This window comes from Carcharodon carcharias, chromosome 9 (genome assembly GCF_017639515.1).
Source record: "Carcharodon carcharias isolate sCarCar2 chromosome 9, sCarCar2.pri, whole genome shotgun sequence".
NCBI classification, from domain to species: domain Eukaryota; kingdom Metazoa; phylum Chordata; class Chondrichthyes; order Lamniformes; family Lamnidae; genus Carcharodon; species Carcharodon carcharias.
In genome coordinates, this window is record NC_054475.1 from 69,374,578 (window position 1) to 69,398,904 (window position 24,327).

The following is a 24,327-nucleotide window of genomic DNA, read 5'->3' on the forward strand; positions in this document are numbered from 1 at the left end:
TTTAAATCTACCACCCCTTAGCCTAAAACTATGGCCTCTCATTCTAGAATGCTCCACAAGGGGAAACATCCACTCCATGTCTACTTTGTCTATCCCCTTTAACATCTTATATACCTCAATTAGATCTCTTCTCATCCTTCTAAACTCTAGCGAGTATAGGCCTAAACTGCTCAATCTCTCCTCATAAGACAAGCCCCATATCTCTAGAATCAATCTAGTGAGCCTCCTCTGAACCACCTCCAATGCAACTACATCCTTCCTCAAGTAAGGGAACCAAAACTGTGCACAGTACTCCAGGTGCGATCTCACCAATGCCTTGAACAGTTGTAACAACACTTCCCTATTTTTATATTCTATTCCTTTAGCAATAAATGCCAAAATTCCGTTTGCCTTCCTTATTACCTGCTGTACCTGCATACTAGCTTTCAGCGATTCATGCATGAGGACACCCAGATCCCTCTGCACTTAAGAATTCTGAAGTTTCTCTCCATTTAAATAATAAGTCGCCTTTTTATTCTTCCAACCAAAATGGATAACCTCACACTTATCCATGTTAAACTCCATTTGCCAAATTTTGACCCATTCACCTAACCTGTCCATATCCATTTGTAAATTACTTATTTCTTCATTGCAATTTACTTTTCCACCTATTTTGGGTTCATCTGCAAACTAAGCTATCATACCTTCTATCCCTGAATCCAAGTCATCAATATAGATTGTAAAAAGTTGGGGCCCAAGGACCGAACCCTATGGCACCCCACTAGGTACAGCTTGCCATTCAGAAAAAGACCCATTTATCCCAACCCTCTGCTTTCTGTTGGTTAGCCAATCCTCCAACCAAGCTAATATATTACCCCTAACTCCATGTGATCTTATCTTGTGTATCAATCTTTTGTGCAGCACCTTATCAAAGATCTTCTGGAAGTCCAGATATATACATCTACAGGATCCCCATTATCCACTTTGCTTGTCACATCTTCAAAGAACTGTAGCAAATTACTCTTCATAAAACCATGCTGAATCTGATGGATTGCATTTTGGCTTTCCAAATGCCCCATTACTACTTCCTTAATAATGGATTCCAACAATTTCCTAACAACAGATGTTAAACTAACTGGCCTATGGTATCCTACTTTCTAACTAACCACCCCCCCCCCCCCCCCCCCCCCCCCCCACCCCGCCCCACCCCGCCCCGCTTTTTGAATAAGGGCATTATATTAGCATTTTTCCAATCCACTGGAACCTTTCCAGGATCCAGGGAATTTTGGAATATTATAACCAATGCTCCCACTATCTCCGCTGCCACTTCCTTTAAGACCCTGAGATATAGGCCATCAGGTCCTGGGGACTTGTCACCCTTTAATCCCAATAGTTTTCTCAGTACTTTTTCTCTAGTGATGGTGATTGTTCTAAGTTCCTCCTCCTCTATATCCTCTGCACTACCTGTTACTATTGGGGTGGTACTAGTGTCCTCCACTATGAAAACTGAGGCAAAATATTGATTCAGCATCTCTGCATTCCCCACTATTAACTCCCCAGTCTCATCCTCCATGGGACCAACTTTCACTTTAGCTACTCTCCTTCTATATGCTTGTCGAAGCTTTTGCTATCAGTTTTTACATTTTGCACTAGTTTTCTTTCATAATTTACCTTTGCTCATATTTTTTTTTAGTAACCCTTTGTAGATCTTTAAAAGTTTCCCAATCTTCCAGCTTGCCACTGTGCAGTATTCCACTTGTTTCCATACTGGTGCAGTATTCCCCCATTTATATATCTGTGCATTATTCATCATGTTTCTATATCTGTGCAGTATTCCCCATTTCTAAATCTGTGCAGTACTCCCCCTGTTTCAATATCTGTACAGTATTCCCCTTGTTTCTATATCTGCGCAGTATTCCCTGTTTCTATATCTGTGCAGTATTCCTACAGTTCAAATACCTGTGGAAGATTCCCCCATTCCAATATCTGTGGAAGATTCCCTCCATTTCTGTGCCTGTGCAGTGTTCTCCCTTTAGCTCTATCAGTGCATATTCCCCATTTCTGTGTCATATTCCCCCTGTTTCTATTACTCTGCAGTATTCCCCAAGCTTCTATATCTGTGTAGTACTCCCCCTGTTTCTACATCTATGCATCATTCCCCCTGTTCCTATAAGTGTGCAGTGTTCACCATGACTCTATATCTGTGCGGTATTCCCCATGTGTCTGTATCTGCGGTATTCCCCCTCCTATATAGGTGCAGCATTTCCCCGCTTTCTATATCAGTGCTGTTAACCACTGTTTCTATATCTGTACAGTATCCCATGTTTCAGTATCTGTGCAGTATTCCCCCGTTTGAAGATCTGTGATGTATTTGTGCAGTATTCCTCCTTTTGTAAATGTGTGCAATATTCCCTCTGTTCCTGTACCTGTGCAGTATTCCATTACCATATCTGTGCAGTATTCCCCGTTTCCATATCTGCGCAGTATTCCCCATATTTCTGCAACTGTGAAATATTCCAACTTTTTCTGTATCTGTGCAGTATTCCCCTTTCCTACATCTGTGCCACACTCGAATTCCTTATATATCTCTGCAGAATTCTCTTTGTTTCTATATCTGTGCAGATTTCCATCTTTTTCTATATCTGTGCAGTATTCCACTTGTGTCCATATCTGTGCAGTATTCCCCATTTCTATAATTGTGCAGTATTCCCCTGATTCTATATCCATGCAGTATTCCATCTGTTTATATATCTGCTCAGTATTCCACCTATTTCTATGTCTGTGTAGTTTTCCCCATAACTATATCTGTGCAATATTCACCCTCTGTCTATATCTTTCCAGTTTTCTCCTGGTTCCGTGCAGTATGATTCCTTTTCTATTTTTTTGCAGCACTCGATCTGTTTCTATATCTGTGCAGTGTTCCCCTTGTTTCTGTATCTGTGGTGTTCCCCGTTTCTATATCTGTCCAGTATTCCCCCCGTTTCTAAATCTGTGCAGTATTCCCGTTTCTATATCTGTGCAGTATTCTCCATGTTTCTACATCTGTGCAATGTTCCCCTTGTTTCTGTATCTGTGCAGTATTCCCCGTTTCTAAATTAGTGCAGCGTTTCTCCTGTTTTTGTATCTGTGCAATATTCGCCATGTTTATATATCTGTGCAGTTTTCCTCCAGTTTTTATATCAGCAAGTTTTAACCCTGTTTCTATAGCTCAGCATTATTACCCGTTACTATACCTGTGCAGAATTCCACCTGTTTCTATGTCTGTGCGTTATTCCCCCCATTTCTATATCTGAGTGTTTTCCCCCGGTTTCTATATCTGTGCAGCATTCTCGCTAATTCTATGAGCATGCAGTAATCCCCCCGTTTTTATATCTGTGCCATGATTCCCCTTTTTCTGTATCTGAACAGTATTCCCTGTTTGCATACCTGTGCAGTACTCCCCATATTTCTATATGTGTGTAGTATTCCCATTTCTTTATCTGTGCAATACTTCCCCGTTTGTCAATCTGTGCAGTGATCCCCATGTCTATAACACTGACCAACAGTAAGCACCAATCAGCCCCTGTGCTCACTGACCTACAGTAAGAACCACTCACACACTGTGTTCACTGCCCTACAGTCAGCAACAGTCACCCTCTGTGTTCACTGGCCTATAGTGAGCACCAGTCAGCCCACGTGTTCTCTGACCTGCAGTGTGAACCGGTCACCCCGTGTGTTCACTTACCTACAGTGTGAACCAGTCACCCCATGTGTTCACTGACCTACAGTGAGCACCAATCAGCCCCTGTGTTCACTGATGTACAGTGAGCCCGTTACCTGCTGTTTTCACTGACCTACAGTGAGCACCAATCAGCGCTGTGTTCATTGACATACAATAAGAAATGTCAGCCCCTGTGTTCACTAACCTACAGTGAGAACCAAAGATTCACTGTGTTCACTGACCTACAGTGAGCACCCATCAGCCCCTGTGTTCACTGACCTACAGTGAGCACCAGTCACCCGCTGTGTTCACTGACCTACAATGAGCACCAATCAGCCCCTGTGTTCACTTATCTACAGTGAGCAGCAATAAGCTCCTATCCTTAATGACCTAGTGAGCACCAATTAACCTCTGTGCTCTCTCACTTAGTGAGAACCAATGATCCACTGTGTTCACTGACCCACAGTGAACACCAGTCACCCGCAGCGTTCACTGGACTACAGCGAGCACCAGTCACACCGTGATCAGTGACCTACAGTGAGACCCAATGATCCACTGTGTTCACTGACCTAGTGACAAGACAACCACTGTGTTCACAGATCTACAGCGAGCACCAGTCATACCCTGTGATCAGTGACCTACAGTGAGCACCAATTACCTCCTGTGCTCTTTCACCTACAGTGAGAACCAATGATCCACTGTGTTCACTGACCCACACTGAGCACCTGTCACCCATGTGTTCACTGACCTACAGTGAGCACCAGTCACCCTGTGCTCACTGACCTACATTCAGCACCAGTCAACCCGTGTCCACTGACCAACAGTAAGCATCAGTCAGCCACTGTGATCAGTGACCTACAATAAGCACCAGTCAACCCATGTTCACTGGCCTACACTGAACACCAATCAGCCCCTATGTCCACTGACCTACACTGAGCATCAATCACCCCCAGTCTTCACTGACCTAGAGTGAGCACCAGTCAACCACTGTGTTCATTGACCTACAATGAGCACTAATTACCCCTTGTGGACATTGACCCTGTGTTTACTGAGCTATAGTGAGAACCAATGACACCCTATGTTCACTGATCTACGGTAAGCACCAGTCACCCCATGGTCTACTGAGCATCAATCAGCCCCTGTATTCATCGACGTAGTGACCACCAGTCACGCTGTGTGTTCACTGACCTACAGCAAGCACCAATCACCCACTGTGCTCACTGAGCTACAGTGGGAAGCAATGAACCACTGTGTTCACTGACCTACAGTGAGCACCAATCCCTAGAGGAGGCGGTGACATAGTGGTATTGTCACTGGACTGGTATTCTAGAGACCCAGGATAATGCTCCGGACACCTGGGTTTGAATCCCACCGTGGCAGATGGTGAAACTTGAATTCAATAAAAATCTAGAATTGAAATTCTAATGATGACCATGAAACCATTGCCAAATGTTGTAAAAAACCCACCTGGTTCACTCATGTTCTTTCGGGAAGGAAGTCCGCTGTCCTTAACTGGTCTAGCCTACACGTGACTCCAGACCCATAGCAATATGGTTGGCTCTTAAAATGCTCTCTGAACAAGGGTAATTATGGATGGGCAATAAACGCTGGCCCAGGCAGCAACGCCCACAACCCATGAACGAATAAAAAAAAAATTCACTCCTTTTGCTCACTGAGCTACAGTGAGAACCTATGATCCACTATGTTAATTGACCTACAGTGAGAAACAATCAGCCTCTGTGTTCACTGACCTACAGTGAGCACCAGTTATCCTGAGTTCACTGACCTACAGTGAGCACCAATTACCCAGGTGTGCACCATTTAGCCCCTGTGTTCACTGACCTAAAGTGAGCACCAATCACCCCCTCTGTTGACTGACCTACATTGAGCACCAATCAGCCTCTGTGCTCAGTGACTTACAGTGAGCAACAATCAGCTCCTGTGTTCACTGACCTACAGTAAGCACCACTCAATCACTATGTTCACTGACCTACAATGAGCATCAATCAACCTGTGTTCACTGACCTACAGTGAACACCAATCAGCCTCTGTGTTCACTAACCTACAGTGAGTACTGATCAGCCACTGTGTTCAATGAACTACAGTGAGAACCAGTTACCCTCTGTGTTCGCTGACCTACAGTGAGCACCAATCAGCTTCTGTTCACTGACCTACAGTGAGAACAACTCACCTGCTGTGTTGACTGACCTACAGTGTGAACCAGTCAACCCTTGTGTTGACTGACCTAGTGTGAACCAGTCACCTCCTGTGCTCACTGACTTACAGTGAGCATGAACACCAGTCTCCCACTGTATTCACTGACCTACAGTGAGAACCAACTGCCCTTATTGAAATCCCTCCAAGGCCTCACCCCCTCTCTATCTCTTCAATCTCCACCAGTGCTCCAACCCTCCAACATGTCTGCGCTCCTCTAATTCTGGCTTCTTTTGCATCCCTGATTTTAATCACTCCACCATTGGTGGTGGAGCCTTCAGTTGGCAAGGCACTAAACTTTGACATTCCCTCTCTAAACCTCTGCAGCTCTCTCTTCTCCCTCACAATGCTCCTTATAACCTACCTCTTTGACCAAGTTTTTGGACGTCAGCCCTAACATCCCTTTATGTGGCTTAGTGTAAAATCATGCTTTATAACTCTCCTGTGAAGCATCTTGAAGGTGTGATATAAATACAAGCTGCTGTTGTTACTAATATCTCTTCAGGGAAGAAAACCTACCCAGTCTGGCCTGTATGTCATCTTAGACCCACACCAACATGGTTGAGTCTTAATTTTCCACTGAAGAGGATACATGGACTATGTTAGTTCAAAAAGATGGCAGGTTAGCACGTTCACAGAACAACAAGAGATGGACAGTTAATATCAGCCTTACTAGTAATGCCCACACACACAGACTAAATTAAAAAGTGACATTTGAGAGGCTGGAGTTTTAATATTCTTGAAGCAGCGACCATAAATCATATCCTGTCTCAATTTCTTACAGTGTTACAGCCTGCTGAAAAAAAAACAAAACAACAGAGTTCTTGCGAAGCAATAAGAAATTACATTGATTTTTTTATTGGGAATCTACATCCAAGTGCTAGGAGTTTAATTAATATTTCTTCTGAAGCTCATGAAAAATGTACAAAACATCACAAACATTAGCCACAGGCCAAGTTCCAAGTTTCGTACTGACAGTTAATTTTTAAAAAATCAGCCATCTGCAAAATTCCAACAACATTCCTGCTCTTCGTTAGGTTTCACTTGTTGAGGTTGGCTGCAGACATAACCATTCGAAACAAATCACAAAATGAGTTAGCGAGCAACACACACACACATGTGCGCACACACACGCAAGCACCAACACAAACAGATGCACACACACTGACAGAGACATACAAAGACACAAACATGAACAATGACAGACACACACACAATGACACAAACAAACACACACAGCCAAACACACGGACACACACTCACACGGACACACACACAGACACACACACCACCCTCGCCACACCCTCCAATTAATCATTCAGCCACTACATTACACTTTGAATGATTCTTCTTACAATGCTGTTCACACCAAGTCCAGCCTTTCATCAAATTTCTCAAAGCTTTCTTAATACAAATAACGTAATGATATTGTTAAACTTGAAACTGACATTGTACAAACAGACTGTGTGAAACTGCAGAACCATTGATAACACTTTCAATCTGTGCATCACACCTAAACCAAAAGAACACATTGGAGCAGGGTGAAATAGCATCAATAAATAAATAAAGAAGTGCAAATAAACTTTGAGCATATTAAGGGTAAAGAATAATAATGCCGATTATCTGGAGTTCAAAATTAAACTTCCACAAACAAGGAGTCTAAGGCAGTCATGCAAAGTGGTGTATTCCAGTTAACGGCCCTGTCGGACAAACTGTGTGTGTTACCAGTTAACTACACACTGGAGATGGGGGTGGGCAATGTGTGCCAGCTCCTCCTCTAACCAGCTACGATGAGGCGTATGGGGGAGCAGCTATAAAAGCAAACAAGTAAAACACGTTAGATTAGACTTCAACTTAGCATTGTTGACAACAATACACTATCCATAGAGCATCTAGACCAGGGCTCGCCAAACCTGTACAGCCTTTGAAAAATAAATTGCCAAAAATAAGCACTTTTGGAAGCTGAGAGACAAAAAGTTGGCATTTCTAAACCAAATGCTTAGCAAATTGCCAGTTCTCTGGTAGAATGCATCATTTGCATATATAATCAAAACATATTTATATGAATTGAATTTATCAATAGAGCCACAGGTTGCAGACCCTTGGTTGAAGCCAATACCCTGACACGCCTATGTTGATGTGTTTAGACTAGAATGACTCCCAGACAGCTCTACATTGACATCCTGGCATATCTATATTGGCAAGTCTGGACCATCTATTCAACAGACCTACACTATCTCTGACTCTGCAATACAGAAGGCACTGACAGGAGTTGACTGTGAAGAATCCTAACCCCAATCCCCCAAACTCTTCTTCCCCATGGCTGTAACAATTAAAAGGTCCCTCATCAGACATTATAAGTTAATTACCCCATGTGTGATTAGACACATTCACAGTCCTGACAAGAGCTCACTGCTTGTATTAATAATTAGAACTTACTTGCAGCATTGTAAGATGGAGCTGATGGGTACGGAGCATATGGTGCAGGAGGCATATTGGCCGGATAGGCTGGCTGCAGTGGGTAGTTGTGAGTCATTTCTCTCGGACCTAAAAAGACAAATATACATTAATACAGGCATTATTAAAAAAAGACATGCAATTCTACAGCGTCTGTCACAACCACAGGATGTCCCAAAGTGCTTTAAAGCCAATGAAGTATTGTTGGAGTGTAATCTGCAATGTTGGAAACAGCAGCCAATTTGCACACAGCAAACTCCCACAAACAGCAATGTGATAATGACCACATCATCTGTTTTAGTGATGTTAACTGAGGAATGAACATCAGCCAGGACACCGGGGATAGCCCCCCGGCTTTATGCCATGGGATCTTTTATGTCTACCCAAGGGGGCAAAGGGAGCCTCAGTTTAACAGCTCATACAGAATAATGGCAAGTGCAGCACTCCCTCTGTACTGCACCAGAGAGTGGCAGAGGCTTCATAAAAGGATGTGAGAGTGGCGGAGACTTGATAAAGAGCGAGAGAGCAGGGGAGGCGTCATAAAGAACGACACAGAGGGGGAGCAAGAGAAACTTGATAAAGAGAGAGAGAGAGGGGGGACTTCCTAAAGAGTGAGAGAGCAGGGGAGACATCACGAAGAGTGACAGAAAAAGGGAGACTTCATCAAGAGTGAAACAGCGGAGGTGACCTCATAAAGAGCGAGAGAGTAGGGGAGACTTCATCAAGAGCGAGAGGGCGGGTAGACATCATGAAGAGGGTGAGAGCGTAGAGACTTCATATAGAGCGAGTGCGAAGGAGACTTTAAAGAGCGACAAAGCGGGGGAGATTTCATAAAGAGCGAGAGAGCAGGGAGACTTCAAAAAGCGAGAGAGAGTGGGACAGGTAACAAAGTTGATGTTTCTGGTCAATGGCATTTGATCAGCACTGGGAAAAGTTAGAGATTGAATAAGTTTTAATTAAGCGAATTAGAAGTTACCTGCAACACCATAGCCAGGAGCTGTTGGATACGGAGGGTATGCTCCAGGAGGCATGCTGGGTGGATTGGTTGGCTGCATAGGGAAACTGCGAATCACCTCTCTTCCACCTGGAACAAATAATCTCACATTAATACACATGCACATTAACGCATGCGTACATTAACAATCACACAATAATGTGTACTTACATTAACAACCGCACATTAATGGACATGTACATTAATATGCATGTACATTAACATATGCACGTACATTAATACACTTATGCATCAACAAATGTACATCAACATACACACAGTAACATATGTTCATAACACACACAAATTACACACACATATATTAACACATCTTCACCCACAATCTGACTGGCTCACTGGCCAGTGACTGGTATGTTCTGATTGGCTCACTGACCTGTGAAGATTACAGCAAGTATAGCAAGCTTCTAGAAACAATAATTTGAGACCAACTTAATAACCACTTGGACAAATGTGGGTTAATTAAGGAAAACCAACATGGATTTCTTAACAGAAAATCATGTTTAACTAACTGGCTTAAGTTTTTTGAAGAGGTAACAGAGAGGGTGGATGAGGGTAATAGTGTTGATGGAGCATACATGGATTTCCAAAAGGCTTTTGGTACAGTGCCACACAATAGACTTGTGAGCAAAGTTAGAGCCCATGAAATAAAAGGTACAATAGCAACATGGATATGTAATTGGCTGAGTGACAGGAAACAGAGATTAGTGGTTCATGGATGTTTTTCAGAGTGGAGGAAGGTTTGTAGTGGAGCTCACCAGGGTTCGGTTTTGGGACCCTTGCTTTTCCTGATATATAGTAATGACCTAGACCTTGGTGTACAGGGCACAATTTCAAAGTTTTCTGATGATACAAAACTTGGAGTTACTGTGAACTGAGGAGGATAGTGTAGAACTTCAAAAGGATGTACACAAGTTGGTGGAATGGGCGGACAGGTGGCAAATGAAATTCAATGCATAGAAGTGTGAAGTGATTAATTCTTGTAGGAAGAACACGGAGAGACAATTTAAAATAAAGGGTACAATTCCAAAAGGGGTGTAGGACCTGAGTGTATACGTGCATGAGTCATTCAAGGTGACAGGACAGGTTGACAGTATGGTTAATAAAGTGTACAGTATCCTAGGCTTTAACAATAGGGACATAGAATACATGAGCAAGGATAAACTTGGATAAAACACTGCTTCGGCCTCAACAGGAGTACTATGTCCACTTGTGGGCACCACACTTTAGGAAACATGTGAAAGCTTTAGAGAAAGTTCAGAAAAGGTTCATGAGAATGGTTCCAGGGTGAGGAACTTCAGTTACGTAGATAGATTGGGGAAGTCGGGACTGCTCTTCTTGAAGCAGAGAAGATTGACAGGAGTTTTGACAGAGCTATTCAAAATCATGAGGGCCCTGGACAGAGTAGATAGGGAGAAACTGTTCCCACTGGTAGAACAATTGAGAACAAAAGGGCACAGGTTTAAGGTAATTGGCAAAAGAAGAAATGGAGACATGAGGAAAAACTTTTTCATGCAACGAGTGCTTAGGGTCTGGAATGCAAAGCCTGAGAGTGTGGTGAAAGCAGATTCAATAAAGGCATTCAAGAAGGAATTGGATTATTATCTGAAAAGGAAGAATGTGCAGGGTTACGGGGAGAAAGTGGGGTAATGGCACTTGTATTGCTTGCTCAGGGAGCTGCTGCAGGCAGGATGGGCTGAATGATCTCTTTCTCTGCTGTAACAATTCTGTGAGAAATGATCTTGGTTTAGAGGATCAAAACGTAGAATCAGTTTGGGTAGAGATAAGAAATATCAAAGGAAAGAAGTCATTGGTGGGAGTAGTTTATAGGCCCCCTAACAGTACTACACAGTCACACAGAGTACGCATTAAAAACTAATAGGGGCTTTCAAGAAAGGTACTGCAATAGTTGTGGGTAACTTTAATCTGCAAATCAATTGGACAGATCAAAATGGCAAAGGTATCCTGGAGGATGAGTTCTTGGAATGCATTCAGGACAGTTTCTTGGAACAGTATATTCTGGAACCTAGTAAGGAACAGGCTATTTTCAACCTGGTCATGTGTAACAAGACAGGATTAATTGAGACCTCAAAGTAAAGGATCTTCCAGTCAAAAGTGATTATAACATCATAGATTTTCACATTCAGTTTGAAAGTGAGAAATGTGGGTCTATAACTACTGTCTTAAACTTAAATAAAGGTAATTACAAGGGTATGAAGACACAGTTGGTTAAAGTGGGCTGAGTAAATAGGTTAAAAAGGAAGATGGTAGAGAAGCAGTGGCAGATATTTAAGGATAAATTTCATAATGCTCAACAAAAATGTATTCCAGTGAAATAGAAAGACTCTCCAAGAAGGATGGTCCATCTGTGGCTAACTAAGGAAGTTAAGGCTGGTATTAAATTGAAAGAAAAGGCGTATATTGCTTACAAGATTAGTGGTAGGCCTGAAGATTGGGAAAATTTTAGAAGCCAGCAAGGAATGACTAAAAGAATAACAAAGAGGGAGAAATTGGAGTATGGGAGAAAATGAGAAAGAAATATAAAAACAGTCTGTAAAAGCTTCTAGAACTATATAGAAAGGAAAAAAGAGTATCTCAAGAGTGTCTTTAGAGCATGAGACTGAGGAATTAATAATGAGAAACGAGGAATATTTGAAACTTATGAGGTAAAAGGGAGAAACTTAAAACAATCACAATCACTGGGGAAAAGGTACTGTGAAAACTATTAGAACTAAAGGTTGACAAATCCCCTGGACCTGGTGGCTTTCATCCTAGGATCTTAAAGGAAGTGGCTGCAGAGATAATGGATACATTGGTTGTGATCTTCCAAAATTCGCTAGATTCTGGAAAGGCCCTAGTGGATTGGAAAATCACAATTGTAACACCTCTAATCAAGAAGGAAGGAGACAGAAAGCAGGCCAGTTAGCCTGTCTAAACTTCTGTCATTGAGAAATGCTAGAATCCATTACTAAAGGGGTAGTAGCAGGGCATTTAGAAAATCATAATACAATTAGGCAAAGTCAACATGGTTTTGTGACAGAGCAATCATGTTTAACAAACTTATTAGAGTTCTTTGAGGATGTAACAAGCAGGGCGGATAGAGGGGAACCAGTAAATGTAGTGTATTTGACAGCAAGTAATTAGGAAGGTCTATAGTTGGCCTTTATTGCAATGGAGTATAAAACTGTACAGGGCATTGGTGAGATGACATCAAGAGCACAATGTATAGTTTTGGTGAGCTTACTTAAGAAGACATACTTGCATTGGAAGCAGTTCAAAGAAAGTTCACTAGGCTGATTTCTGGGATGAGAGAATTGTTTTCAGAGGAAAGATTGAGCAGGTTGGGGTTGAAGCACCTATTGGAGTTGAAGTTTAGAAGAATAAGGGGTAATCTTATTGAAGCATAAGATTCTAAGGGGGGTTGACAGGGTAGATGTCCTCATGGGGTATCTAGAACTGGACACACAGTTTAAAAATAAGGGGTTCCCATTTAAGACGGAGGTGAGGAAAATTCTCCGCACTCTATACCTTTCACACTTATTACGATCTCCCAAGCACTATTAACTCAGCACTATAGTTTGTCAGATTTAGATTTAAATCCTGTTCCTTTTTAATTCCACTCAAGAGTTTCCTCATGCATTATGAGATCTTGAGAGCTCATTCACTTCTCCTTCTGGAATTAGACCAAGTAAGCACATCTCTCCAGAATTCACTTTAATTTCTCCTCAGTGTTCCATCTATTATCCAATGTATATGGTTTCATGGGGACCCTTTCAGTAGCTTTTGGCTAAGCAACCCACCAACATTGCTTTAAAGCCTCATGACTGTGGATTTCTCTGCTCAAGCTTAGGCCTCACTGCATTCTTGGTTCGTAAATTAAAAATCAGGAATACCGCTAGCTCATAAGGGCCTCTCCAGGATTAACGTAAGAGTACTAGGCACCCTAGGCGAACCTTCAGCCTTATGCTGCCTCCCACCAATCCCATCCCCCCCCCACCCCCACCATGTGACCTGTTTGGTTACTTATCAGGGGCCTTGCATTAACAAACAAGCACACATACGTGCACAAACACACACACATAGAGAAACAAAAAGGCAGAGCATGCTGCATTTGTAATTTAAGACTATAATTTTCTCCAGGATGATTCTATGAAGTAAATCTACACAACAAAGGGAATCACTGACCGGCAATACTATAGACAGGGAGTATGAAATATTGATGAAAGAAGCTGTTAAACTTCACTTGTAAGTAAGTGGAGAACGTTTATAGATTCAGATTTTGAAGCTAGTTTCATATTGTTCTAATGCTGCTAACTCCTAACATGTAGATCCCCTAGGCTGGTGGTATTGGCAGACTGTAAAAACAATTTGGTCCTTATGTGAATAATGACTTTAGTTTTACCTAAGTCTTACTCATAAACCAAACGTCTGGTCAATATTCAGAAGAGAAAGAGGAAGCTGAAACCTAAATATTAATGAGAATAATGACCAAAATCACTGATAACTTATTCAATAACTGATAGTTTAAATGACAGCACAATGCAGGTACTCCCAAGTGCTCAGTCCACCTGGAGAGTTTCTTCAACAATAACAAGAGGTCCAAGGAAAGTACCTGGTGGTCCTCTACACTAGGATGAGTACTTCGCCGTGGCTGCCAATTGCGAGACTGCTGCAGAACAAGAGTAAGGTTCCCCAGCAGGGAACTGAGAGTGGGACAGCAAGGTCCTTGCTCCAGCTATCTCCATTGGTGCCTGCAGTGGGAGAGGACAAGATGAAAATCTCCTGGGACTGGCCAGAATTGTGATTAGAGGAGCAGCAAGTGCAGGAGGCACGGATCTGTTCTTCTAATTACAGATTCTGTCTCTCCCATGCTTGCTGTTCTAGCTCCTCCAATTACAGATTCCCTCTCTGCCGTTTTTACTGCTCTTCCAGATAAAGAATCTTTGATTAGAGGAGCAGCAGCAAAAGTGGGAAAGGGGGAATCCGTGATCAGAGAAGCAAGAACAGCAAGCGTGGGAGGGGCAAAATCTGTGACTGGAAGACAATTCTGTCTCTCCTGCACTCGCTGCTCCTATAATTACAACTCTGTAGTCAGCTCCCCTTCTCAGAAACTGTCAGTTACTAAGAATGGGAAAGACTTTGGGCAGCTTTGTGATTCACTGGCCGGCTTTAAAAACAAGCCGGCAGATTGGTCATTCACTGTTTAAGTTTTCTCCCTTCTAACTCTGACCTTATTAAATGAACACAGGTTACCCTTTTAACTGTAATTACCCTAGACCTATTTGAATTGCACTTCAAGATTGCTTTTAACATCTTTTTCTCAATCAGATGTTTCCAGTTATCTTACATTTATGTTCAATTCCTAAAACTAAGTTATTTTCTAAAACATATAAATTATGAAACCAAATATTGGCAACACTCTGAATTTATCCCAATTAATATTAGGGTAAATAAAATCCCCTACCATCACTGTCCCTATTGTTTTTGCACTTCTCAGCAATTTGCATACACATTTGCTCCTCTATCTCCCTCTGAATGTATGGGGGTCTGCAGAACATTCCTAGCAATGCCCCTTCTTTGTTCCTCAATTTAACCCATATGGCCTAATGTTATGCTCCTTCTACCATATCACCCTTCCTCACAGATGTTATTTCCTTAATCAACTGTATGAATGCTCCACCACTCCTTATTATTCCCCTCCCACCCTCTCTGAAAACCTGGAACCAGGAATGTTGAGCTGCTATTCTGGCCCTTCTTTAAGCCATGTTTCAGTAACAGCTATGTGTCTATCTGTGCCTTCAGCTTGTCTGCCTTATTCACTAGACTTCTTGCATTAAATTATATACTGCTAATCACTGAACGGCTCCGTTTTTACCTATTTTCTAGCATTTGTTTTCTTACATACGAACATACGAATTAGGAGGAGTAGGCTGCTCGGCCCCTCAAGCCTGCCCCGGCATTAAGATCATGGCTGATCTGATTGTAACCTCAACTCCACATTCTTGCCTACCCCCGATAACCTTTCACAACCTTGTTAATCAAGAATCTATCTAGCTCTGCCTTAAAAATATTCACTCTACTACCACCGCCTTTTGAGGAAGAGTGTTCCAAAGACTCAGTACCTTCAGAAAAAAGTTTTCCTCATCTCTATCTTAAATGAGCGACCCCTTATTTTTAAACAGTGACCCCTAGTTCTAGATTCTCCCACAAGAGGAAATATCCTCTCTGCATTCGCCCTGTCGAGACCACGCAGGATCTTAAAGGTTTGTCGAATCTTTCCTCATAAGGCAACACACCCATTCCAGATATTAGTCTGGTAAACCTTCTCTGAACTGCTTCTAACGCATTTACATCTTTCCTTAAATAAGGAGTTCAGAGCTGTACACAAAACTCACCAGTGCCCTATACAACTGAAGCATAACCTCCCTACTTAGGTATTCAACTCCCCTCACAATAAACAATAACATTCTATTAGCTTTTCTAATTACCTGCTGTACCTGCTAATCTTTTGTGATTCATGCACTAGGACACCCAGATCCCTCCGAATCTCAGAGCTCTGCAACCTCTCACCATTTAGACAATAAGGTTTTTTAATCTTTCTGCCAAGATGGACAATTTCACATTTGGCCACATTCTGCTCCATTTGCCAGATCTTGCCCACTCGCTTAACCTATTTCTCTTCACCATTTACTTTCCTACCTATCTTTGTGTCATCGGCAAATTTAGCAACCATTCCTTCGGTCCTTCATCCAAGTCATTTATATAAATTGTAAAACATTGAGGTCCCAGCACTGACTCCTTTGGCGCACCACTCATCACATCTTGCCAACCAGAAAAAGACCCATTTATGCCAACTCTCTGATTCCGGTTAGCCAGCCAATCTTCTATTCATACCAATATGTTACCCCCTACACCATGAGCTTTTATTTTCTGCATTTACCTTTGATGTGGCACCTTATCAAATCAAATGCCTTCTCACTTACTAATTTTCTGCTTTCCATTTGCAGCTTTGCTTCTCTTCTTCCTGAATTCATGGGCTGCAGCGGTTCAAAAGGCAGCTCACCACCACTTTCTCAAGCACAATTAGGGATGGATAATAAATGCTTGCCTAGCCAGCAATCCCCACATCCCGTGAAAGAATAAAAAAAAATCTATGCTTAGATTCCCATCCACTAACCAAGCTAGTGTAAACTCTCCCCAACAACACTAACAAACCTTCCACCATGAAAACGGTCCTGGCCCTGTTATGCTGCAACCTTCTGGCTTGTACAGATCCCATCTCTCACAAAACCAGTCCTAATGCCGCAGGAATCTATAGCCTCCCCCCACCTCCTGCTTCATTTCTGCAGTCTCACATTCATCTACAATATCCTCCTGTTTCTGTGCACACTAGACCAGCAAATGATATATTCTGATGGGCTTACTGACTTGTGAAGGATAGATCTGATTGACTACAAGACCAATATACTGCAGGTGCTGGAAATACTCAGCAGGTCTGGAGAAAGAAACAGAGTTAATGCTTCACGTTGATGACCTGATGTTCTGAGGAAATGGTTTTCTGTTTTCATAATGGTCTGATTGATTGACTGAACTGTGAAGGTATAGTCTGATTGGCTCGTTGACTTGTGAAAGGTATGTTAGATTGGCTCACTGACCTGCACATGGGATATTCTGATTGGCTTAGTGACCTGTGAAGGGTATATTTGGATTGGCACACTGACCTGCATATGAGATATTCTGACTGGCTTACTGACCTGTGAAGGGTAGCCTCATCTGGTGTCGTCGTCGGTACAGGTAGCAGCAGGAGCATAAGAAACAACAAACGAGAATCCCAACGATAACAATAAATAGAAGGATAGCAGAGGCAATTCCAGCAACAGTGGTAGAGCTAATTAAAAATAAAAGCAGGAATTCCAGTGTCAAGCACTGATAGCATTCAAACACACACAACCAATTACATTTCACTTGGTCTTAGCTTTCGCAAGTTATTTTTTGAGCACACTCTTCTCCAAGGAATGAGGTGGGAGGGTCAACTAACACAAGACGAGTACCAACTGCACAGGAGAAGTAAGTAACATAAGAATTAGGAACAGAAGTAGGCCATTCAACCATGAGTCTGCTCTACCACTTAATGAATTATGGCTGTTCTTTGACCTCAACACCACATTCCCATCTCCATATCCCTTAATTCCCTTAGAGTCCAAAAATCACAACCTTGAATTTACCCAGCAACTGAGCATCCACAGCCCTCTGGGATACAGAAGTACAAAGTTTCACAACTCTGAGTGAAGGAATTTTTCATTTCAGTCCTAAATACCTTACCCTGACACTGCCCCTCCTTCTAGACTCTCCACAGTCAGAGGCAAAAGCCCATTAGTATTTTCACTGTCAATCACTCTCAGAATCATGTTTTACCTCTCATTCTTCTAAATCCAGAAAGTATGGATCCATTGTACTCAGTCCATCCTCATATGACAGCCTTCCCTCATCCCAGGAATCAATCTAGCAAACCTTCATTGCACTCCTCTCTGGTAAATAAATCCTTCCTTAGGTAAAAAGACCAAAGGTGTACACAGTGTAATTTCACAATTGCAGCAATCTTTAATCTTGATTCTATACTCCAACCTTCTTGCAATAAAGGCCGACGTACCATTTGCCTTCCTAATTGCTTGCTGTTCCCGCACGCTAATGTTGTGTTTCATGTACAAAGACAAGGACAAGGTGAGAATGACTGCCCTTGACATCAGGGCAGCATTTGACCAAGTGTGGCATCAAGGAGCCTTAACAAAACTGGAGTCAACAGGAATCAGGGGAAAACTCTCCCCTGGGTTGGAGTCATACCTAGCACAAAAGGTGGCTGTGGTTGTTGGAGGCCATTCATCTCAGCTCCAGGACATCACTGAAGGAGTTCCTCAGGGTAGTGTCCTCAACCCAACCATCTTCAACTGCTTCATCAAGGACCCTCCTTCTATCATAAAGTCAGAAGTAGGGATATTACTAAAGATTGCACAATGTTCAGCACCATTCATAACTCCTCAGATACTGAAGCAGTCCATGTCCAAATGCTGCAAGACCTGGATAATATCTAGGCTTGGGCTGACAAGTGGCAAGTAACATTCACACCACAGTGCCAGGCAATGACCATCTCCAACAAGAGAAAATCTAACCATTGCCCCTTGACATTCAATGACATTATCTTTGCTGAATAGCCCACTATCAACATCCTGGAGATTACCATTGACCAGAAACTGAACTGGACTAGCCATATAAATACTGTTGCTACAAGAGCAGGTCAGAGGCTCGGAATCCTGTGGCAAGTCACTCACCTCCTGACTCCCCAAAGCTTCACCATCTACAAGTCAGGAGTGTGATGGAATACTCTCCACTTGGCCTGGATGAGTGCAGCTCCAATATTCAAGAAGCTTGACACCATCCAGCACAAAGCATTGGCCCCCATCCACAAACGTTCACTCCCTTCACCACCTACGCACGGTAGCAGCAGTGTGTGCCATCTACAAGATGCACTACAGGAACTCACCAAGGCTTCTTAGACAGCACCTTCCAAATCCACGACCACTACCGCCTAGAAGGACAAGAGCAGCAGACAAACAGGAAGACCACCACCTGGAAGTTCCTCTCCAAGCTAATTTGAAAATATATCGCTGTTCCTTCACTGTCGTTGGGTCAAAATCCTGGAACTCCCTTCCTAACAGCGCTGCAGGTGTACCTACACCACATGGACTACAGCGGTTCAAAAAGGCAGCTCACAGCACTTTCTCAAGGACAATTAGGGATGGGCAATGAATGCCAGCCTAGCCAGTGACACCTACATCCCATGAATAAATTTTTAAATCCCTTTGAGCACCATTTGATACTTGTTCACAATTTTAAAAATATTCTTTTATATCTTTTCTACCAAAGTAAATAAACTCAGATTTCCCCATATTATATTCCATGTGCCACCTTATTGCCTACTCAGTTAACCTGCTTACATCTCTTTGCATCCTTTTTGTGCCCTCATATCAGTTTACCCTTCCACCCAGCTATGTAATTTCAGCAAACTTACACTCAATCCCTTCATCTAAGCTACTAATATACATTGTAAAATAGCTGGGGCATCAGCAATGATCCTTGTGATACCCAATTATAGCCTGCCAACCTGAAAGTGACGTATTTTCTGTCCTTTAGTCAATCCTCTATAATATATTGCCCCCATCTCCAAGAGCCCTTATCTTGTGCAACAACCTTTTGTGTGTCACCTCATCAAATGCTTTCTGAAATTCCAAATATATCACATCCACTGGTTCCCTTTTATCTACCCTATTAGCTACATCCTCAAAAAACTCTAACAGACTTGTCAAACACGTTTTTCCGTACATAAATTCACGTCGATTCTCCCTCATCGTATTGTGATTTTCTAATTGTCCTGTTACTACTTCCATAATAATAGATTCCAGCATTTTCCTGACAGCTGATGTCAGGTTAACTGGTCTATCATTCTGTTTTTCTCTCTCTCCTTTCTTGAATAGTGGAGTTACATTTGATACCTTCCAATCTGCTGGGGCCATTCCAGAATCTAGGGAATTTTGACAGATCACAACCAGTGCATTCGTTATCTCTGCAGCCACCTCTTTTAGAATCCTAGGATTGAAACCGTCAGATCCAGAGGATTTGTCAGTTGAGTAAGCCCGAGTCCCACCGTCTCTGATGTTCAGGGCTTCTGGCTCTGCAGTTGGTAACTGGATGATCTGGGGTGGCCCAGCTCCAGTTCTCTCCCTTTCAGTTGTAGTTTCTCTCTTTACTCCTGCCAGGGGCACAATAGACTTATAAATGTCTGTAAGGCATGTGTGCATATAATGTATGCATGTATTTGATGTGGGCCAGGCAGGTGTATCCCAAATGTCATTGGCATGCAAGTGAGGACTGTGTTAAGAATTGAGGGAGCTGACTGAGGTGTTAGCAGGTTACATAGGGATTGGGGTGAGTAGCTATGATGAATGAAGAAAAAGAAAGTGAGGATATATATTGAAGGAGAACAATGGATGCTGCTGAAGCATAAATGGTTATGTGGAGTGATATGATGGAATATGTTTGATCAGCAGGGTAAAGAGATGGAGAATGCACTATAAGATGTAGGTGTATCTGCAATTGTGCTCACCTTTCTTGAGCTGATTAGGTCATTAAATCACCATTCTCCTCTTCAGTCACCTCCAACTGTCTTCTTTGTTACAGCAGCAGATTCTTTTCTATGCATTATTAAGGATATGGCTGCCTTCCACGCCCTCACTCCACCCAGCAGTACATCAAAGGTGCCTCATTAAAGTGGGAAGCAACCTTTGGCTTCCCTGATTCCATTTCTACTTCTAATTCACTTGTACAGTTCACCTAGTTCCGCCAAATTTCACCATTCAGCCTTTAAATAGGTGAAGTGCAATTACATCATGCAAGGGTGCATCACCCCCACTAGTGAATTCTGGAGACTCAAAACACAGAATATGATGATACTTGGGTCTCCATGTTGAAATTAGACATTCTTATGCATCCCACCATCTTCCATGCAACCATCTGCCGCCATACCCCCAACTCTCTTCTTGCTTCTATGTTAATATTGGGGTTCAAGTGTATGCCTCACCATTCGGTGGTGTAAGCGGACAATATGGCAAGAAAGCCAAAAATCAGTTTCACCACATTGTAAATCAGTTTGCAATCACCCGCTCAGCCCATCAATGGCGGACCGCGTTTCCTCCCATCAGACTTTAGGAACCTCATTGTAATATATCTGCACATCATTATAAGGCCAGCCCGCTAGGCTCAATCCCCTGGCCGCTGGATCCATCTGCCCCAATCACGTCGACCTGTTTCACATCAGCATTTAAAAGGCGCGCACCTGGCGAGCTGCAGTTTGAGGGGAACTCGGAGGTGAGTGCACAGTAAGCCTGTTGGACTTCAAGGTTAAGGCGCTATAAGGTGGGGCAAAGGCTGCCCTGTGGTTGAGGTAACTTTGTGGGAGGGGAGCAAAGGCTGCCCTGTGGTTGAGGCTACTTGGCGGGGATGGGGGGGGAGGGGGAGGCACAAAGGCCGCCTTGTGGTTGAAGGTAGCGCACAAGCATGTGTGGGGTGGGGTGGGTGGGCGAGGGAAACGGCCATGCATTAGGGACACCTTGTATAAAGTGACCATTCCTCTGTAGCTGAGACAGTTTAGGCGTCGCCACATTGATGTGATTGGAGTCGGGCCTCTAGTTTATTTGCCCACTAAAGCAATGCAGAGGCATCAAAGTGCCACCAAGTGCTTCAGAGCTTTTCACCCTTCTGGCACAGCCTGCAAACTATTGAGCGTTTTAGTGAACTGCAGAACGGCTGAACGACTGGGCACATTGTACAATCTCCTTGCTAAAGCTGGCCATGGAGCAGTCACTGGTGGAGGCGCTTACAGCTCCTTGCAAAATCATCATCCTAGTTTGGACCACATTCCCCCATGGTTCAAGTTAACGGTGCAGCTTTGCACTGCACATTAGGGGAATGCCTGCGCCTGAGTTGAGAGCACAGCTGGCAGTCCAATGGGCAAGGCTGCCGCCAATTGGTCAGGTGAAGTGGGGCATAAGAAGGTGGAGTTTCAGGCAGCCAAACAGCACATTAATCTCAGGCCGTCCAAGTAGTGGCCAACACTCTCTAGGATGCGTAAAGGGGCCTTCAAATTTAACCAACAGAGGTTCTTAGTGCACTCATGCTAACCCACAGATCTCTCTATTTCATCCTGCAGCAGGAGTGCATCAGGATCATGGAGCCTGTGAACTAGCTGTATGCCACGTGGTGTACAGAGAGCGAAGGTGACGGAGAAAAGAGCGACTGAGGCGCCTGGCTGTGCAGAGGGAGGAGCAGCACCCTCTATAAGAAGAGGTGGCTGGGGCACCAATACGCACCACCGAAGAGCCACAGCGAGCCGTCGCTGGTCGATGCCTAACTACACCCAGGTTTATAGACGTCGCCTTTCCTGCAGATGACTGACAACCAGTGTTGTCAAAGACTGCGCATGTCTAGGGCATGGGTCGGTCACATCAGCCAGCTACTGCAGGATTTGGTGCCATAGCAGACAGTGGCCGTGAAAGTGACTGCGATGCTCAATTTCTATGTCAGTAGCTCCTTTCAGGGCTCCACAGGTGACCTCTGTGAGATATCACAAGCCTCCACCCATAATGCATCCGTGAGGTCACAGATGCCATCTTCGCGAGGGCACACAACTTTGTGCATTTTGCCTGGGACCAGGAGAGTCAGGATGCAAGAGCAATTGGAGTTGCCCAGTTCTCATGTTTCTCACAGGTGCAGGATACCACTGTTTGCACTCATGTGGCGCTCATATCTCCATTGCAACACACAGTCAACTATGTCAACTGCATGGGATTCCATTCGGTGAATGTGCAGCTTTGTGTGTGACCACCAGAACCACATCCTGCAGATCTGCACATGGTTTCCAGGGAATGTGCACGACTCCTACATTCTCAGTCACAAATCCCTGCAGTCTTCCAGAGTTCACAGATACTGCAGGGTTGGCTCCTTGGGGACAAGGGCTACCCACAGAGGGTGTGGCTGATGACACTCGTGCAGCGGCCTCAGACTGCAGCAGAGAGAAAGTATAACAAGGTTCATGCTGCAACTCGCAACTTGGTGAAGCAAACCATCGGGATGCTGAAGATGCGGTTCTGGTGGAGCCCTGCAATACAGTCTACAGAAGGTGTCACGCATCGTCGTCACCTGCTGCACCCTTTGCAACCTGGCGCTGCAACTGGGAGAGGAGCTGGCTGAGGAGGAGATGCAGGAGCTGGAGGTCTCTTTCGATGAGGAAGATGTTGGTGGTGATGAGGGTGAGGAGATCCTCGAAGGCGACGATGGCAGCAATGAGGCCCTTGCACTGGCCAGGCGAAGCAGGCGGGCATGGGAGACCCTCATAGCTGCCAGATTTGTGGAGGATGATGATGACATGCAGTGAGGAGACACTATAAGATCCTCACATTGCATCTATGAATGTCTGACTCCAGTCTTGCTTACGGCAGTGCACATACCCTCTGTGATAATGCTCCTGTCATGAAGACATGGTGGAGGCCCTATTAGTCACTCAATTGCAGGAGGATGATGACGACGACATGCAGTGAGTACACTCCATTGATCTTCACATAGCCTCTGAGAATGTTTGACTCCTGTCTGGCCGAGGGCAGTTCGCTTGAGTTCTGTGATCAGGATCATATCACAGAAACACAGCCATGAAACTTTCAATGTACCTGATCCTTTGTCAGCCTTCAGCAGCTGATCTCTTCAGGTGCACAGCATCACTGGTCACAGATGCTGATGAGATAGGAGCCAGTCCCACCTTACAGGTGCTGAGAGTACACAGAGAGAATGAGAGAACTCTATGACGTCTTTCCACAACATTCTGGCAGCAATGACCAGCACCATCGAGGTGTAGGCATCAGTAATGTGTCCGGGGAATGTGAGGCCGAACCATCACTTTGGTCCGAAGGCTGCAAAGCACAAGGAAAAGGCCCTGGACTGAGACACCTGCCATAGGCAGGGAGACATTCTTGGGAGTTTATTGACAATAGTGAACAGTTTGTACACCCGTGCCCAGGCTGTGCAACTACATCTTCTTAACCTTCCTAATCCAGCAGCTACATCTTGATGCTCCCCAGGATCCACAGCGGAGGTGTAGCTGACTGCTATGCCCTGTCTGTGATGACCTTGGTGGGCATCCTCTAGAAGGCTGAGGCCTGGAGGGCCCCGGCCTCCTTTCGGGATCCTGTTGCATGGCAGTGGCACCCTCCTCGGCCTGTGGAGTGCTGAGGTCACAGGAAGACGGAATTCAGATTGCCTGGACACTCCCGGAGTCACCTGGAAGGATGGCCCCAGGGTGTGCACATGTTGCTGATCCTCCTTCCTGTGGGTGCCCCAGAGACCCTGGCTGACTCCTTGAGGA

The 24,327-nt window shown here is 43.9% G+C and overlaps 1 protein-coding gene across 1 annotated transcript in view; it reads right to left on the reverse strand.

Annotated features, from left to right (window-relative positions):
- Nucleotides 1–6,606: 6,606 nt before the first annotated feature.
- The window catches only part of shisa4 (shisa family member 4), a 64,376-nt gene continuing 46,655 nt past the window's right edge, over nucleotides 6,607–24,327 (reverse strand). The window contains exons 3-6 of the mRNA XM_041195869.1: nucleotides 17,117–17,250; nucleotides 9,327–9,434; nucleotides 8,333–8,440; nucleotides 6,607–7,704 (exon numbers count right to left, since the gene is read on the reverse strand). Coding sequence (XP_041051803.1) covers nucleotides 7,679–7,704; nucleotides 8,333–8,440; nucleotides 9,327–9,434; nucleotides 17,117–17,250 — 376 coding nt within the window. The 3' untranslated portion in view covers nucleotides 6,607–7,678. The remainder of the gene's footprint in view (nucleotides 7,705–8,332; nucleotides 8,441–9,326; nucleotides 9,435–17,116; nucleotides 17,251–24,327) is intronic.